This window comes from Sander lucioperca, chromosome 17, assembly GCF_008315115.2.
Source record: "Sander lucioperca isolate FBNREF2018 chromosome 17, SLUC_FBN_1.2, whole genome shotgun sequence".
NCBI lineage: Eukaryota > Metazoa > Chordata > Actinopteri > Perciformes > Percidae > Sander > Sander lucioperca.
Genome location: NC_050189.1, coordinates 26,972,783 through 26,992,565, shown reverse-complemented (window position 1 = coordinate 26,992,565; position 19,783 = coordinate 26,972,783). Strand labels below are relative to the sequence as shown.

Below are 19,783 nucleotides of genomic sequence, written 5' to 3'. Positions count from 1 at the left end.
GGGCATCACCGAAGTAACACCTTTTTTGGCATATGCGCTAGGCAAGCAACTCTATTGAACTGAATAGGTGCCATTTTGGGATCCCGTATTCAGTTATTAATATACATTTATAGTCTGTACAGCTTGACATCACAGTTTGTGGTTACAGGTACAGCAGAGCTCAACTGATTGTGTAAAAGGGTGCTCGTAGTGACAAACCCAGCAGTACATTTCAGCTTAACCATGGATGTATTATAAGAACTGAATACAGCGTCCGAGGCGGAGGCCCGTTCATTCGTGCGACAGTTGCTCATGGCGCATAAAGGCATCATGGAGGCAACGTTTTGTGGCCCATAGAGCAGGCGCATTAGAGACCTCTGCCGGTCGAGCCAGCTACTTCTGGTTTAGCGCTCCACTAACTTGAATAGGGATTAAATGATTTAATCGTGCGGATCTCTTCTAGACTTTCCAAATGTTATCGGACCGAATGGATCAAATTCTGATAGTGAAACAAGTAATTTTGCGGCAAAAAATGTATCCACTGATTTACAGTTGTGCCTTTTGCCATGTAAGTCCATGGGAAAAAGTCTTTTGGGGCAAGAGGGCATCATGTGACGGCCCAGGAGTTGCAATTCCACCGTTTGGCCCCTATGCTATGTAATTTGTTTCAAAGCCTGGCACACTTCCTGGGCTCTACAGAGCTGTTTGTGTTGCTATGTCTGCTGGTTGTGTAAATAGGCAACTGTTTGCTAACATCTTCACCAATTATTTTATAAGTTGATAATATATCAGGTGTTATTTGTTCAGCTTGTTCACGTGGCCAAACAATCAATTAATAGAGCTTTAAACAAGCACTGGGCGCCGGTTTGATGTTTCACGTAGGTCTGGTGTGGCTTTGAGGGCTTGCTTGTGTACCTGTGTGGCCTTGATGCACCCATCTGTGGTGCCAGTGTGGCCCCATGTTTATGCCACAAGGGTCACAGATGGGAAGCACCAACAGCTGCTTTCAGGAGGCCTGACTAGTCCCAGTCTGGCTCATGTGGCATACAAACCAATGCAAATGCATTGCAGCCTCTCATGCAGATATGCTCATTCAAGCACATTATGAGCATTCACAAATTACTACACACATGCACATGGATGAGCACAGACTTGTTAGCCCTTTACCAGAGCAGCACTTTTCCTGAATTCAGTAATTAAGTACTATTTGTTCCATGCACCACATGCATGTTGACATCTTTTTGGTCACTATATTTACAAAGAATGCCCCAGCAAGTATTTTTGTGTTCTTCTTCAAGGCATAGTTCTTAAACAGCAGATACACATTTGACCTTAGAAGCAATGAGCAAAGGAGTAGCAAAACAGTAAGAACTACTGGAACTGTCTTATAATCCATAATGCCATCATGGCGGGATAACCTTTTCAAAATAGGCCTCAATAGTCACCTAAAAACTCACAGTTAACCAAACTAAATGCCTTGATTGTGCACATTTTCAGCCATGGTCTGCAGGGATGACTCTATCTGCCATTTAAGTCCAACAGAAATATCTCAACTATTGGATGAATTGGCAATACATTCTCTACATTAATTCATGGTGCTCAGAGGATACATCCTAAAGACTTTGGTGATTCCCTGACTTTTCCTCTAGCGCCACCATGAGGTTGACATTTGTGGTTCAGGGTGAAATGTCTCAACAACTATTGGATGGATTGCAATGATATGTGACATTCATGTTACTGTGAATTTGTTTTAACTTTGGTGATGCCTTAACTTTTCATCTAGCACCATCATCAGGTCAGAACTTGAATTGCACCAATTCTTTGGCAAATTACCCATCAGCCTCAGCTGTACTTTGTATTTTGTGCTAATCAGCAAATGGTAGATTATGAACGTGGTAAACATTATGTTAAACATTATCCCTGTATAACATCAGCGTGTTAGCATTGTCATAGCGAGTATGTTGGTGTTAGCATTTTGCTCAAAGCCCTACTGTACAGTGTAAGTACAGTCTCACAGGGCTGCTAATGTGACTCCAGCTTCATACACAATGCACAGACATGAGAGATCTCTCAGAAAGACAGTGCTTGCTGCTTATCTAAAAGAAAATTCCCTCAAAATCAAATAAATTGGTTATTATTCTGCAACATGACCAGGAAAACTGCAGTTTGAGGTCATCAGCGTGCAGTACTTTAGATGTTTAAAAGACAATATTATAGTCACATAACTGTGTACGTCTTTGGAAAGATTTCTTTCTTCACTCTATCCAAAAACCTTGTGCATTTGACCAGCCTTGGCTCCCAACCGTTTTGTAGAGCTGTTGAAAATGTTGTTTCCATGTTTATCTTTTCACCTCAGGGTCATTTAAAAATGCATTTGACTCAAATTGCATTTGAATTTATGTTGTACAGCTTACCACACACTCTCTCTCTATCTCTCTCTCTCTCACACACACACACACACACACACACACACACACACACACACACTGATGATGGGTTAGGGCTCTGCGCTGTGAGATAAGATAGGTCAAATGCGGCGCTGGGCTGAGTGTGGGTGTTGGGGGGGCTGCATGGTGAATAGCAATGTCCAAAACTAATCGGGATTAACTTCTAATCGCTTCAACCACTGGGCCGCTATGCAAATCAGCTCAATTATGGGCACAGGCCTAGGCCCCTGATTGGCCCTTATCATGACTGGGCGAGGGCACAGAGGGGAGGAAGGGAGAAGGGGGTGGACTGGTTGGCCACAGCATGGCTGCTCACTTGAATAAACACTGCTGCTGTCTATTTCTTTCTAAAAATAGAAAGCTTGTTGATTCTCTCTCTTTGATTGTTTATATATTTAGTCTATTTTCATGATGCTTTGTGGTTTTTATTTTAATCTTTGTATCATGTGAACTCTGAGTGAGTCTTTTTTGGCAGAATCTCTCTGACTGTTTCCTAGACTATTTGATCACAACCCTTGGGATTATTTATTTGAATGGGTCTACTCTGTAAATAGGAGGTGGACACAAAATGAAAAGTAAAATGTTGGTCCACTCAAAGCTCTTCCACACTATGTCCAATAATTAGTTTTTAATCTAAAATAATCTGGCCTGTTGTAATTATGTCCACCCCTAGCTGTGATGTAGTTTGAAACTACAGTGCCACTATAGTCTTACATAGCCAGACCTATCTCCAAAGTGCTGTGTTGAGTTAAAATTATGATAATAAATTATGATACATTTTAGTTCAAACTATTAACGATGAGTCACTATCTTATCATTTGAGGTAGTTAGAATTTCCATGTTTTACAAACTTTTCACTCATTATTTCCAGGTTTGTTTTTAGTTTTTGTTAAAGAATAGCAAAACCCATATGTCCATTCCAACACTTTTGTACTGTGAGGTATAATTAAAATTGCACCCTCAAGGGACTACCAGTGAGGCTTTATCATGAGCCTCAATGTGCTGAACAATGAGATAAAATAGCCTATAAAACTTCATAGAGCTGCAGACTTGATAATTCTCATTATGAATTCGATATTTATAATTTATAGTGACTTTTTGTTGACATGATAGGCATTAACATGTAATGTAATGTAATCCCGCTGTAGGCTATATCACAACATATTTGGTAAGTAAATCAAGGAAGAACTAATGTGTAGTCATTTTGAGTCTCCTCATGAGTGCCAGGATGTAATATGGTTTAACCATTATCTGTTATCTTATGTATTTCTACAGTTACGGACGAGTATATGCTGCCGACCCCTACAACCACACACTCACTCCAGCAGCCACATACAGCGTTGGTGCCATGGTAAGACTATCATGCCTGCGACGCATCTCTGTTCTACATTCCTGGTCCTCTTCAGACCATGCATCAATCCACTTTCTTATCTGCAAAGTATCTAAAATCTAACTTTTTACTTTTTTAATTTCCAAAAATGTGCCTCCAAGATACACATTGCGTGTCTTGCATGTCACATGCTTGTACATTGTTTAGAGCTACACTTGGTGCACAAGCTTGAGTGGAGTGAGACTAACTGACCAATCCTCACAGCATATGGTGTGGTTAAGTAGGGCGATGGCAACATAAGCCTGATAATTAACTACAGCAACTGAGTTTTAGTGGCCATATTTATATTATAATATTAAAAAGTATAAAAAGATTTATGATCATGATAGGTAGTCCTAAGTAGCCCTGTTATATGCCAAGATAACCAACATATTTTAACTAAAATAATTAAATGAAAGTCTTACCTCAATGCAGTTCTATGGGATGCTTCACCTTGGTATTGTTGGCATGGTAGGCCTTAACAAATTGTCATTAAGGTGGAACTAACAAAGTAGCCCATAAGGCCTTCAAAGGGGTTAATCATCCTCGCAGTTGGTGGTCTGTGAAGGGAAATCATTTTGCCTTGTATCCGTGATCTCATTGTTTTTGTCACTACTCAAAACTCATGACCATAGGTGAGATTTGGATTGGATGATGAATTCAGAATCAGAAAAGAGTTTATTGCCACAATAATTACCCTACTTGGTGCCTACCTGCCTTGGTGATGATTGGTTCATATATACACAAACAAACATATTAAACATTAATAAGAACAAACAATCAATACAGAAACAGAGACAAATATATACAAAATAACTGTTTATGCAGTTTAAGCACTGTGTAAAATGGGCAGATGCATAGTCCAGGATGGAGGTTAGTGCAAAGTGTAGTGACTAGGGGTGAGGGGTTGAGTGTCAGTGACAGAGGGGGACCGAAGCCTTGTTGGTGAGGCTGACTGCAGAGGTGGAAGAAACTGTTTTTAAGGCGTAAGGTTTTGGTCCTGATGGACCACAGCCTCCTGCCAGAGGGGAGAGGTTCAAACAGTTTGTGTCCGGGGTGTGAGAGCAACCTGCCTCTGCGTCCTGGAGGCCAACAGGTCCTGGAGAAACGGCAGATTGCAGCCAATCACCTTTTGAGCAGAGCGGATGATACGCTGCACTCTGCCTCAATGATGGACTCAGTGATGGCAGTGTAGAAGTGAACCATCATTGTCTTTGACAAGTTGAACTTCTTCAGCTGCTGCAGGAAGTACATCCTCTGCTGGGCTTTTTTGATGAGAGAGCTAATGTTCAGCTTTCACTTGAGGTCCTGGGAGATGATGGAGCCCAGGAAGCGAAAGGACACAATGTTGACTGTGGAGTCACCCAGGATGATGGGGGCAGGTGGGGATGTGTCCTTCCTAAAGTCCACAACCATCTCCACTGTCTTCAGAGAGTTTAGCTCCAGGTTATTCTGACTGCACCAGGTCACCAGGTGGTCAATCGTCCTCCTGTAGGGTGGCTCATCCCCACCAGAGATGAGTCCAATGAGTGTAGTGTCATCCGCGAACTTCAGGAGCTTGACAGACTGGTGACTGGAGGTGCAGCTGTTGGTGTACAGGGAGAAGAGCAGAGGGGAAAGGACGCAGCCTTGAGGGGAACCGGTGCTGATGGTCAGAGTTTTTCCCCAGCTTCACAAGCTGCTTCCGGTCAGATAGGAAGTTTGTGATCCACCTGCAGGTGGAGTCCGGCACGTGCAGCTGGGACAGCTTGTCCTGCAGCAGAGTGGGGAGGATGGTGTTGAAGGCAGAGCTGAAGTCCACAAACAGGATCCTGGCGTAAGTTCCTGAGGAGTCCAGGTGCCGGAGGATGAAATGAAGAGCCATGTTGACTGCATCGTTTACAGACCTGTTGGCTCTATAGGCGAACTGCAGAGGGTCCAGGAGGGGATTGGTGAGGGTTTTGAGATGAGCCAGAACAAGGCGCTCAAAAGACTTGATAACCACAGTGGTTAGTGTGACGGATCCAAAACATTCTCCTCTCTGGTTGAACATTTAATAAACTGTATTTGGGGAGTTCATGGAGGGATTACCTTTGTTGAAGCCACCTAGGACAATAACAAGGGAGTCCGGGTTATTCCGCTCCACACACAGTATCTGGTCTGCAAGTTTGCGAGCTTCACCTTCAAGCTGAGCTCCCTCTTCACCACAGCAGTGCGGTACAGCCTCTGCAGTAATTGTGTTTCATCTAACCATCACTCGTGAACAAGACTCCAAGATACTTAGGCCCCTTTTGCACTGCAATCCTAATCTCATACCTCAAGGAGCTGTATGTGAGAATGCAAATGCCCGAATCAGTTGGACTGGACATTAGACTGATTTTACCCTGCCAGCTACCAAGTACATAGTCTGTGTAATGTCTGATTGAGTCCATGTGTGAATAGAGCAGCTCATTGTCTGAAGAATTTTACAGGTGGTGTTTCATGCGGCTGGCATGAAACCGGAAGAGAACAATCATCTGAGGATGAATAAGAAGGGTAATTTACACGAAGACGCCAACAAAAATGTCTAACTGGAGAGACTATGACATCCGAAAACTTCTGTCAGTAAGGTCCGTCAAAGAAATTCAAAGAACGGCAAGAAACTCTGTTGTTTAACCAAATTACAAACCAACTGTTACCGCTGTGTAATCCACTTCATGTTCTACCTGCTGCTCGCTCTACCCAGGCACCACACCTCGCCTAAAGAGTGAAAGAGAGAGAGTGAAAACACATCTGACACTTGCAATCTCCTGTTGTGGGCTACATGTGTGAAGGGGAAACTCTGGAGAATGTCCGGACTTGATTCTTCATTGTCCGGAGTTCATATTAGAAAACGGCTTTAAAGTCCTTCACTTAGTTTTGCACCGGAGGTTGTGGACTGATGAACTACACTCTCTGCAAAATGTAAAGATCCAATCCTGAGGTCATCATTTTGGACACTCTCCGTCCATTCTGTCCATGAAAATCTCCAGCAGAATTGGTACAACCCTGGAAGAGTCCAATGGCCATGGGGAATGTGCTTGAATTGTTTCCGAAAATATGGACACAACGTTAAATAAGACATGCAGCTCATACTCCTGAAGCACTCCCTACAAGACACCCTGGGCGACATAGCCTTTTTCAAGGCTGTAGCATTGTAGCACAGGTAGACTAGACTAGGCAAACTCCCCTCCAGTATCCTGACAATAAACAGCTGGTCCACTGTTCCACGACCAGGATGGAATTCACATCGCTCCTTCTAAAACTGAGATTTGACTAAGGCCACTTTACTACTTTCAATCAAGCTCTATGACTTTCTAAAAGTAAATGACCCATTGGCCTGTGCCCAGAAGGCTTGTTTAGGTAATCCATCTTTTAAGCCCAATTTATGGTCCGGCGTTAAATCTACACCATAGGTACACACGTAGGTACGTGTAGATTGGACCCTACACTGTAGCCTGACGTGCACTTCTCAAAAAATTAAACTACACGTCTCGGCTACGCAGACCGCAACAACTGTGACTGGTCCGCTTGGCAGTGGCTTGGTAGTGTCGCATTTCTCCCTGATTTCTGGGTTCTCCTTCTCCGTAAACAACATGAAAAGGAAAGTGTTAACTTTTCCTGCTACAGCTTTCCGACCATCAGAAAGCACAGGAAGTCACTATGTTTCTCCGTCTAAGCCTCCAGAGTCGTACAATTCCAGTATTGAATCTGTTTATCAAACCAGTATCACCTCAAGTCCCGTTAACATTTGCAAGTTATAAAAGACACCTGCAATCACCTGGTGTTAGCTGAGAATGTAAAATGAGTATGGAGTGGCATTTCTGTAGCAGGTACACAGCATAAAATATTAAATGTTTATTAAGTATAAATTCTCTCTTTGCAATAATTCAATTACATTTTATTTAGAGCGTAAAATCATAACAAGAGTTATCTCAGGATACTTTACAGTTAGAGTAGGTCTAGACCACACCCAAGAGCAAGCATTTGGTGCGACCATGGCAGGGAAATGTAAACTTCCTGTAAACAAACTGCATAATGCCAAGCACTTTGATAATTAGCACTCATGACTCGAACCCATGTAGTCAAAAAAATTAACAAATATACTAAAACCAAATAATGTATCAGACTAACAATTATCAAATATTCATTATTAAAAGAATGCTGATTTGGATCGGGAGCAAAATAACAGGATTGGGACGCCCCTTTTTCTGACGGAAGGACCCCTTGGCCTGTGCCTGGTATGCCAATTTGTAGCGCTGTGCTTTGGTCTTTGCCTGATTATTCTACCTACCCTATTTTTAAGAGACCATTGACTGTACATAGATAAAAACATTACAAGAGAGACAAAGTCGTCAGTGCAGGTACTCCTTTCAGGTTGCATACTGCTCCAACAACCTTTACCAATAAGATAACGCAGCCTTTATATAGCAAAAAAAACTGCAAAGGCCTCGCCACACCACTTGCTACTGCTCTTTAAGCTCATATCTTCCATGATCCTAAAAAAATGATTGATCATGCTTTTTTTAAATGAGTCTTTTGGTTCATACGCTAGAAACAATTACATTGTTAGCTATATATTTAATTCCACCAACTGCACTCCCCAATCTCCACACGCTTCATCTCCTCCATACTGTCCCCCTCCCCCACCCCATTCTCTTCTTCAGTTGCTGTGCATAAGCTTTTCTGCAGCGCTGACATCTCCTCACTTAAACTTAATTGAATTTGTCTGTGCTGCTAACGGCAGTCCAAATGACACATTAATCCCGCCTGTAAAAGGTGATGAATGTCTTCATGCCTTGGCAGCCCAGTCCATGTTAGTTATTATATTTCTAATTTGGTGGATACCACCTCACCCCGCACTCACTGGTAATGAAATAATTAGTCATTTTGATAATTAAATCCCTTGTGATGCCGCAGCCGCAGGGAGGAAGCGAGAAAGGAAAGGAGTGAACAAGAAAGCTGTGTGGGCTGGAGGGAAAGATTTCCAAACTTACTGGTTAGCTACAATCAACACCCTCCAAACTGAACAACTGTTTGCAAACAAAAGAAAATTACTTTCTTCAAATAAGGTTTAAAGTGTCAGTCAAGTGTCAAATACAATATGCCACACCTAGCATTTTAAACACTTCTACTGCCTTCCATATGCTGCTGTACAAGCTAAAAACATTTATTTTTTAATTTAGGTTATATTTCTTAGTCTTGGCCATTATTTCTATTGTTATGATATTGTACATGTCTACATCGCCGACAATACATATGAAATGTGCCACAAATTAGTTAAGCCTTTCTATTGAAGCCCTTTGCTAATGTTAAATTAGGTTTGAGCTATCACTAGGCCCTGCAGTATTAAGCTTTCCCAATTCCCTTATTTGATCGCCAGCAGGTAATCACATACAGGAAGACCACACAAAATAAACACATTTCAAAATTTAACAGCCAGGTTTATGGTGATTTATGGTGAGTGTTGACTTCTCACAGCGAGACACGCGATCAGGCACATGGAGAGAGAGACCGACGGATGGACAGAGAGACACACACACACACAGCCACATATAGGCTACAGTTACCACAGTTTCCCCTTGTCTCTATCGGAGATAGAGAGAGAGCGAGCGAGAGAGAGAGAGAGAGAGAGAGAGAGAGAGACGTGATGAAAGGCCAGGCGCACGATCAGGCACGTATCTATGCTACGCGACACTTGCGCGTGCCGTGTTTTCCAGCTGTTAGTTGTTAAAATAATTAAGGGTCTTCACAGGGTGTTTTAAAAATGAACTGGATGCTCTAGTCATCCACTTCCTGCTTGGCCTATGCAAACCAAGGTTATAATCGTTAACAAAAACAAACAAAATAACGATAACTAGGAGGGGAAAAACATTGTCGTTAACTAAAATAAAAATAAAAACGAGGCATTACAAGAAAAAGATAACTAACTAAAACTGTAATGTTTGTTTGCAAAACTAACTAAAAAAAAAAAAATAATCGAGTAAATCTCCTTAGTTTTCATCTTTGTCAACGTCTTTCATAGGGCAAATGACATTATATCTTTCTGAGTTGACATTTCCGACCATAGACCTGTTTTATACAGTCTATGCCATAGTTTCGGACTGGGAACCCAGAAATTCCGACATTCCATGTCCAATTGAACACAACATAGTCCGTGCCCCTCGCCTGGCATCATGGCGGTACCGAAAGTCAGAAGAAAGCGGCAGAGTCCTATTTGATTATGACTGTGTCAGATAAAACCAAGTGCCTTGCAGTGGAAGGTGGTAAAATATGTGTATAATTTATTAAAGGGAAAAATCCCACGAATTTGAAAGTACATTTGAGAAGCGCGCAGGAGGAGGCTAACCTAGCTTACCTTAACAAGGTAAAGGAGAACGCAAAGCCCCCCTCCCCCGAAACAGAAGATAACCCTGGTACAGGGCATGGATGTATGGGTACAGGGCCAGGCAGCATGACGGAGACAACTGTAGGACAGAGAATGGTTACACTTTACTTGAAGGTATCTACATAAGAGTGACATGACACTGTCATGAACGTGTCATAAACATTATAAACAAGTCATAAACGTTTATGACATAACGCTTCTGTCATGAAGTGTCATTCGGTTTTTGTCATGACAAGTTGGGGTTAGAGTTAGAGTTAGAGTTAGAGTTAGGGTTCATGTGTCATGACTGTGTCATGTGTCCATGACAGTGTCATGTCACTCTTATGTAAATACCTAAAGTGTTACCCAGAGAACACTACAGGAGGGCTTTCGACCCGATAGCTCCTCGTTAGTAAATACGCAGGAATACCAAAAGCGGGAGGAAGCGTGGGTTAATATATGTATTGATACTGGGGTGTCTACACAACTGTGTGAGTTGATTGACTTCAAAAAGTTTGCCACTTTACTCGACCAAAGTTCAAGCTCAGTGGAATTTAGGGGTTAGTGACAGCTGATCAGGCTGCTGCACAACATCACTACAGTTTTCTACCGAAGTGAACTGACATACAACAGAATCAACTAAGTTTTAGATGTTATTTATTTTCTGATTAACGATGTGGTTAAAAATTGTGGATCTGTATTAACTGTAGGTCTGTGCAGATGCCTGTCAACAGGGGAAACATGCAGAGAGACTTAAAAAAAAGAAAGGTCTAATTTCTCCTAAAACGTGTGTCCTCGTTTCGTCTCTCCTCACATATTTTCCTGCATATCACCTCGTGTCTTCAGTGGGAGGGACTAAGTTGCAGAGAATAGAGGGAGGGAAACCTGGACGCATTAAAGGTAATTGGGATGTACCCTCTGTTTTTTCTAGTTCCACCAGTCTTACAATAGCTACTAATTAGCCTATCCTTTTGGTATCAAAAACCTTTCCACACCATCCTCTGACCTAATGCACCTTAACTGTCCCTGAATCCAACCCTTACCCAAGCAAAGGGCCTAACCAGACTATGTAACGACATTGCAACTGCTACAATAGCTGGCCCAACTGGCTTGGTGGGAAGTTTAATCTAAATGTCATGGCCTGCTCAGTAGTCTAGCGGCTCTATCCACCATATACTTCATGTCTAGTTCCACTAATCTTACAAATATCCACTAAATGAGCATCCTCTGGTATCAGAAACGTTGTTACATGTACCCTGTGCCTTGAAATGTCTTACCAAAGAAAAGAACATGGTTTCAATATGAATTTGTTTGTGAGTGTAAGAGTGCAGGCAAATCTATAGGGTCATCAAGTGGGCGCAACTGGTGGTTTGTTGAGTTGGGTCCTCGGCACTGAGAAGCCTCAACAGTGTGTGTTCCAGCTTGACAGAACCACCTGCACCGACACCCCTCCTAAGCAAGAAAACACTGTTTGGCTTAACATCTGTCTCTAAGACACATGCTACCTGTGCTAGCATAAGGCCTCTCCATGTCAGTCATCGAAGCACCCTTACCATCAAATGATGGGACATAGCCAACATTACCACGCAACCAATCAAAGTCGAGGTTATTATTGCCTACATTGTTAGATTGGGAAACCTTTGGGGCTCTCCTAAATATGGACAGATTTTCTAGATTAATACAGTGCAGATGAAAATGTTCTAAAAGTAGGAGCAAACATGTATCACTGAGAATGTTTGGCCAGTTAGAACTCCACTCCTACTCAGAAAAGCTTGATAAATAGCTTGGTAAAAAAAGATTCATAAATGCAGTTTCATCTGGACACACACAACTTTCAACTGCAAATTTCACTGAAACAAACCAAGCACATTTTAAAATATATCTAAAACGAATGTTGCTAAAATCTCCATCTCCACCCAGTGAAAACCAGCATGATCCATCCACAAGATTTAGCTCATCCTGGTTCGCATTCTGCTTAAATCCACCTTTGGACTTGATTTCTTTGATTCATCTTTTACTCCACTTTTTCATGGTTGTATTGACTGGATTTTTTTCATATAGCAGTTGGCATGTACCCCTGGCATGAAGCGTCTCGCTGTGCTTGCTGCATGACGGTTGCTCCGGTCATTGGTCTTTTCATCCCCCATGGGTTTGCACCGGAATAACGGTAATGTTGAATCTCTAGTTGTAGTTTGTGCAGGACTAAGGGGGGCTAACGAGGGTTTGTGTGTGTGTGTGTGTGTGTGTGTGTGTGTGTGTGTGTGTGTGTGTGTGTGTGTGTGTGTGTGTGTGTGTGTGTGTGTGTGTTTCTATGAATATGGATGTGTGTTTGTGCATTATCTTGTATGTGTATGTGCCTGTGTGTGCTTGTGTGTGTGTGTGTTTCTATGAATATGGATGTGTGTTTGTGCATTATCCTGTGTGTGTGTGTGTGTGTGTGTGTGTGTGTGTGTGTGTGTTTGTGTGTTTGTGTGTTTGTGTGTGTGTGTGTGTGTGTGTGTGTGTGTGTGTGTGTGTGTGTGTGTGTGTGTGTGTGTGTGTGTGTGTGTGTGTGTGTGTGTGTGTTTCAGAACGCGTTCACCCCACTGACAGATGCGAAAACTCGGAGCCATGCCGACGACGTGGGGCTAGTGCTGTCCTCTCTCCAGGCTAGTATATACCGGGGAGGCTACAGCCGCTTTGCACCCTATTAGCAACACCTCCAACCTATACTCAACCTTCCAACAGGACAGAAAGAAAGTGTATGTGCGAGCGAGTGTGTGAGCGAATGAAAACAACAGAGAGAATGAGTTATCCGAGGAGAGACGTTACTGAGGCCTGGGTATTGCAATACATGCAGTTTGTGGATCATTTCAGCATCTCCTAAGAGAGAAGTACAGAAAAACAAAAGAATACAATGACAGCTGATATTTTTCATCTTATACCTCAGATATTTTGTGCTGTGTATTTTGATATTGTGGGTTTTTAATTTCTAAAGATTTAAACCTAGATTATCAGCTGTAGAGGTTTTTCCATGGTACTAATAGAGAGCTGCTAGAGTAATGATTAGGACACAAATGAAATATTTATCAGATTTCAAATTGTTAGGGCTTGTATAGAACTCCAACCCTGTAAGATAGGTCATAGTCACACTTTGGGGTTTTTATGTTTTGTAAGAGTGTTAAAGTGACTATGCTAGTCAGTGTTGTTGTTTTTCTTGTCTCAGCTTCCTTTGGCACTTCCTCTGTCTGTTTAGCAATGATAGCTTTTTTTGTTTTCCCTTTGGTTTGGGAGGAAGTAAAGAAGCCGTGGGAAACATGAAGATAGTCTCTGAACCTGAAGAGAAGCTGAGAACAGCAATTATTGCTATTCCTCAACAATCATCTTGAGATGTCAACTTTAGTTTTTCTTACCTTGAGAACAAGCTGTTTACTTGTGACTGAAACTTTACTATTATATGTTTATAGTTATTTCGCCAAACCAAGATAATACTTCTTTCCCAAGACAAAATCCTATGTAGTGTCTGCATATTCATGAAAACTGCATGTATTGTAGCCCAACTGCATTGAGTGCAACATGTGGTTTTCTTGTTTTTGTTTTGTAACATATAAAATAGCAGTGCATACAAAAAGAAATACAATGTTCATATAAGTTTGACTTTGTATCTCATAATTACAAAATCCCATCTCTGTTTCAAACATAAGCATTATCCACCAAACATTCAATGTCTAAAGACATTCTTTTTGGGTTAAATCCGATTGGCCCGTCGTTCATGTTGTTTAGCCTGGAAATAGATGTTGGAAAGTCAACTATGATTAGTCTGTCTGGTTTGGTCTGAATATAGGATGGCAACAACTTGGGACCAAGCTGTTTCTATAGCAGTGCAATCTAATGAAACCGCTAGTCGCGTAACTTTGATATTTTTTAACCTGAACCCTATTTTACTATGTTTTTTTATGTCTAAGTGACTAGTGGGAACAGCATTTTTTTTAAATTGGTCCAGTATTAAGCAAGACCACTGCAATCGGCAGCGGCGAAACAAGCTACAATGTAACGTTAATGGGCAATTGCGCACCTTCAATTTCTGTCAACTAAAAGTGTTGTTTTTGCCACTGACATGCTCTAAGTGGCTGACAACATTATGAAAATGATTCCTACAGAGGTAGACCTTTTCGTTAAAGAGTAAGGTCCTTTTTGTTTAACATGAAACAACCCCAAAATCACTATCGCTTTAACAGACTCCATTTAAGTAAACAGTAATTTTGTCATGGTAACACACACTTTATTCAAAGTCATCAGAACTATTAAAACTATCAAAAGCCGTCTTGGTTCGTCTTCCCACTGTTCCAACCATCACCACTCTGGTTTGGTTGAAATAACCCCTTAATTCACCCATTTACATGTGGAAATATGCTGGCTCTATATACGCTAAAAGTACAGATTATTTAAATGGAGTCTGGTAAGTTTGGACGATTTCTGAGCTGTTCCTGGTTAAACAAAAACAATCTTACTCTTTAACAAAAAGGTCTATCTCTGTTGGAATCCTTTGCATAATGTTGTCGGACAATTATAACAATCTGAGCCCGTCAGTGGCAAAAACAGAACATTTTGTGGACGGAAATTGGCGGTGAACATTTGCTATAGGGTTACATTGCAGCTCGGTTCACAGCTGCGGTTGCAGCGTTCTCGCTCAATACTGGACCAATTACAGAGATCTTTGTTCACATTAGTCATTTAGACACCACTGAGTGTAGAAAAATGCCTAAATTACCCTTAAACATTTTACTGCACAACTATTACACTCCACACATCCAACACACTCACACAACACACTCCAACAGCAAAATGTAGCTGTTGACCTTATGCAAAACCTCAATGTGCCCCTTTAACTGACACAATTAGCACAGCAACTCACAACATCAGTTCATATGGCTAAGTTGATTAGACAGTCCAACAATAATTACTGAAAGTGAACATCTCGTAATTATAAGATACTAAGTCATAACTACAAGATGAGGTCTCCAGTTTTTTTTATCCTTTGGTGAATGCAATGTGTTTTCTTGTTTGATGTTTCTATAGTTATGACAAAAATGCAACAAGTTTCTCTAATAAGGGCATTTCTGCTTTTTCATAAGTTATCTTGAGGTAATGGGGTAATTAAGTCACAATCGCTTTATAAAAAAAATACAACTACAGCAAGTATTAGCAGTCACAGCTGTTCTGAGCTTCCTGAGATAGTCAACGTGTAGTTTAGTTTACTTTGTAGGGAGAGAATGGTGTGAGTCAGCACCTTATTCAGCCTGTATGTTTATTGACTGAATAATGTGGTAATGTCTTATGTCACTTCAAGCCAAAGCTTCTGAAGGACATATCAGGCGTGTTAATGTGTATAGTAAAGATTCTACATAGATATTAGATGAGAAAAAAAAAAAAAAAGAATTGCCATGGCAACCAAACTGTTCAACCATTTCATTGCATTGTCCATATGCTGTGATATGAAAAACATTAGGGCCACATGAATCAAAAAAAAAAAAAAAAAAAGATTTGGTAATATGACTTGCAGAATTCTAAGGAAAAAGTCAGGATCCTGGGGAAGAAAGTCAAACTTTATCATAGAATTCAAACATAGGATCCCAAGATGAACTGTTGTGTGGCACTTATCCTCTTCCATACTGAGTAGTGTTGGCATCCAGAAGTAGATGTTTTTTATATAAACTTCCAATATATTCATTGGTATAATTGATGATTTTTATATTACAGGAGAGATTTAAAAAAATATATATATATAGCAGTGGCTAAAGCCACTGTGTCTATTTTATCTCTTGTTTTGCCTTGTTTTTTGTTAATTTTTTTTCATTATTAAAATTGAAGGGGGGTAAAGTACAGTATAATAATCCAACAATGTATTATATTTGAACTGTGCAGTGAAGATGTTCTCTTATATGAAATACACAATAGTATAATGTTTTAGATTTAGAAGAGTTGTTAGGGCGAGCTATCTCATTTTCTATCAAATCATATTCTGATTTTTATTAACTCTTTACAAATAATGTAATCACAATGTAGATACTCTCATTCATCAATATTTTTTGTCAACTGTACCATTTTGCACATGCAACTTGTCATTTTCACATAAAACCTTAGACATATCAGTGCTGTAGTTGTAATTTTTTTAAAAACTTTTTTTATATCAGTTCTGTATTTTCTGATTCCTTCTCTTTTACTCTCATGTCCTTCTTAATGTAACATCCTTTCTGTTATTTTGAACCTTTACTAAAATTAACTGTTTGAATATTATAATGCTAAATAAATATGAGAAATAAATGATTTGTGAACAGGCTAATCTACAGTATGATGTAAATAGAAATTAATGGAATAAATTTTGCAGTGTATTTGAAAAGCACTACATGGGCAACAGGAGCTCTGCTATGGCTGCATTGCAAGCCAGCCTACGGGCCGCTTCCTGTGCCACATTCTGTTTACAGCTAATCCCAATTAGTGGTGTTGTTACATATCTCCCTTTTTTGTATTTATAACTAATTAGATAGGGACAACTCTCAGATGCATCACATTAAAAAAAAAGGCAGCAGTAAGAGCTCTGGGGCCGCTCTGTGTCCGTGTGTGTCCATCAGAAACTGGACAACTCGTAGTCCTCACTATGCTGAATGTCTGACTCCGCAACTACTTTATACAAGCTCTGCTTCCAGTAGGTGTTGTGGTTCAAAACAAGGCTTCCTACCTAGTCATTGTATGTGCATGTAGTATGGTTCTTCCACAAATCAATAACCATCAATAAAGTTTTGTTTTCTCAAGATGTTCTCGTCTGCTTCCTCTTTTGAAAGCTTTGAAGTGAAGAGATCCTCGAGGACATAATAGCAAAATAACCAGATTGCATTTAGTCTAGTCCATTGTCCAGGATAAACCCTGACATCTAGAGTGTGGCTCACGTGCCAGATGTGGTGGGGTGTGGTGTATTTGGCCTTCTGCATAACTCTTCTGCAAATATGAGCTACTGTATGAGAGCTGCAATGAAGGTTGGGGTTGAGTTTTATGGTGGTGCTGTATTGGTAACTTAAGTACAAAAACATGAATCAATGTTGACTGTGCATGTGTGTGCATAGGAACCTACCTACTAGCGGGCGGACAGTTCTTGTGCCTACTATATAATTGAATCCTGCCTCTAACGCAGTGTCAGTGAGAGCTTGTGAACTCCGATCAAACTGTCAAACTAGGCAGCGGTCACATTTGAACCAAGATTCTGTTACTGCATTGCTATTTTTTCACCTCAAATGTTTTCAGAAATATGTTGTAGGTAGCTTTCACACCTATAGTTTGGTAGACTTGGTGCAGTTCGGGGGTGAAGTTGTAACATTGTTGCATTTTTCATTTGTTTCGGTTTGCGTTCACACTGCACTTTGTCAAACACCAAACATTGTAAACAAATGTCACATGTGGACTATGACACTGCATTAACAGTATTTATTTATAAACGTGCAATAACAGTATCTATTTTTTCGTGCAATAACGTTTTTTTATATGCTGCCATTCAATGTATGCAATATTAATATTTATGCTGCCTTCAAACACCTTTTTTGTGCATCATATTTTAATGTTAAAATAACACTGTAGCATTTGTATATATATATATACATATATATATATATACAGTATATATATATTTATTATTATGTTAAAGCAGTATTTATGAGCCAGTAGAACAAAATTTCGTTCATATGTGCACTCTGTATGTACAGTTGAATAACAATAAAAAGCTATCTATCTATCTATATATCTATCTATCTATCTATCTACACGGTCGAAAACAGTCGTTGGTCTATTGGACAGAATATCCGAGTGGAAACTGGCTGACACTTGTGGTCTCAGAAATAATGGAACAACACCAAATTTGTAACATCCTGGGTTTTCTGGTGGTGCTGTTGTGTTTCTAATATTTTAGAAGAAGGCCAACAATATCAGAAGCTCACAAGACAGTGAGTGAAGGAGAGGGTGGGCCACCCTAAACCAACTGGACTATCCAACAAAGCGCTTCAGGGTTCGGTTAAAACGGACCAATCTGCTCAGGTGTGAAATCAATTTTAGTATACTGTTTAGCTGTAAAATAAGGAAGTTTGATCCGGCCGGTAAGCTGGGTGGCGGTGCTTGGTTTTGGCTCAATTTGGTCACAAACTTTTTCATTTTGACCAAGTCGAGCCAAAACCAATTACCGTCTACCAGCCGGAGCAAACTTTCTAATTTTTTCAGCGAAACAGTACACTAAAATTTGTTTCTGAAAACATTTGAGGCGAGAAATAGACAATGCAGTAACAGAATCCTTTTCATGGGATTTGTTGACATTAAGAAAAATATAGAACATCAGTAGGTGTATCCTTTAACAGCTAATTTAAAAGACACATGTTGTCTAATGTCAGCATTCAGTGCCTTTTGAGGAAATATTGTGACTTCATATTAGGTGTGTGTTTAGGTGTGAGTGTGGAGGTCCAGGTGGTGGATGGTTAAGAAAAATGGTCACCCATATGACACATGGCAGTCTTCACATGCTGTCTCAAACACTTTTTTTTTTTGAACCAACTAGTCTTTGTATCCTAGCCTGAACTACATCTTACCCACAGAGCTGTAGCTGCCGCTGAGCACTGGACCTCATGTCCTCAGTATTTTGTTCCAGGCAACGTGATATCATGACTTTGCGTAAATATACACGCCACTTTCTAAAGCCACGTGGCGTGTTATTGCGTAAACATACACGCCACTTTCTAAAGCCAACTGGCGTGTTATCTCTACGCATTTTGAGCGCCGCATACAGCGGACAGGTTGGATTTAGGAAAAGATGAACCGGTTGGGTTTAGTAAAAGAAGGAAGCTACGGTTGGGTTAAGGAAACGTGACACTCGGGACACGAAGGAAACGTGACACACGGGACACGATCCCCGGTCTCCTTGGTGAAAGTTCTGTGTTATTTATCCATCTTCCACCCCGACCAACCTCCCTACGTGGATTTTCACCCTTTCATACCACTCGCTACGGCGTAAATTCACACGCAATCGCAAGGTAATGTAAGTCAATGGAGGCCAAATGGCGTTGATAAACTCGCTAAAAAGTGAGTATGCGTCTTGATAACACGCCAAAATGGCATGTGAATTGGCGTGTCATACATACGCCACCTAATGAGATCAGTGTGTTCCAGGAATGTTTCTTTTTTTAAGGAATGAAGAGTGACCTTATCTTCTATTGAGGCTGGAGAAATGTACATGGACTATGAATTCATTTTCTTGTATAAGTGAGATGCTTAAAGTTCTTTTCAATGTGAATTTATGTTTGTGATGATGCTAAGATCAGAATGAAACCTCCGTTTTTAAATAACTGAGGTTGTAATTAAAACTCATTGATTTAGTGTTGATGTCACGTCAGTTTTGATACATTTTACACTCCACATTAGACTGTGTGGATAAATTTGTTCATGTTAAATGTTTTCACGTCTTTGAAGGTTAGAGTTAGGCTATGTTATATATGGTATAAATAAAAAGCTCATAAATAAATGTGTATCTATGTAGCTGCTTTTCAATACATTTACTGAGCAAATGTTTTCCTAACCTGCAGTACACCATCAGACGAAATGAAGGAGGGACAC

The 19,783-nt window shown here is 40.5% G+C and overlaps 1 protein-coding gene across 16 annotated transcripts in view; it reads left to right on the top strand.

Annotated features, from left to right (window-relative positions):
- Nucleotides 1-14,099, top strand: part of rbfox1 (RNA binding fox-1 homolog 1) — a 288,454-nt gene extending 274,355 nt beyond the window's left edge. For 8 of the 16 annotated variants that reach the window (XM_031303780.2, XM_031303781.2, XM_031303787.2 and 5 more), the window contains 2 exons: nucleotides 3,702-3,777; nucleotides 12,730-14,099. In XM_031303780.2, coding sequence (XP_031159640.1) covers nucleotides 3,702-3,777; nucleotides 12,730-12,852 — 199 coding nt within the window. In that variant the 3' untranslated portion in view covers nucleotides 12,853-14,099. Of the gene's footprint in view, nucleotides 1-3,701; nucleotides 3,778-11,005; nucleotides 11,060-12,220; nucleotides 12,327-12,729 lie in introns of those variants that run through there. The other 8 variants (XM_035993655.1, XM_035993652.1, XM_035993656.1 and 5 more) reach the window with 5 other exon arrangements.
- The last annotated feature ends 5,684 nt before the right edge of the window (nucleotides 14,100-19,783 follow it).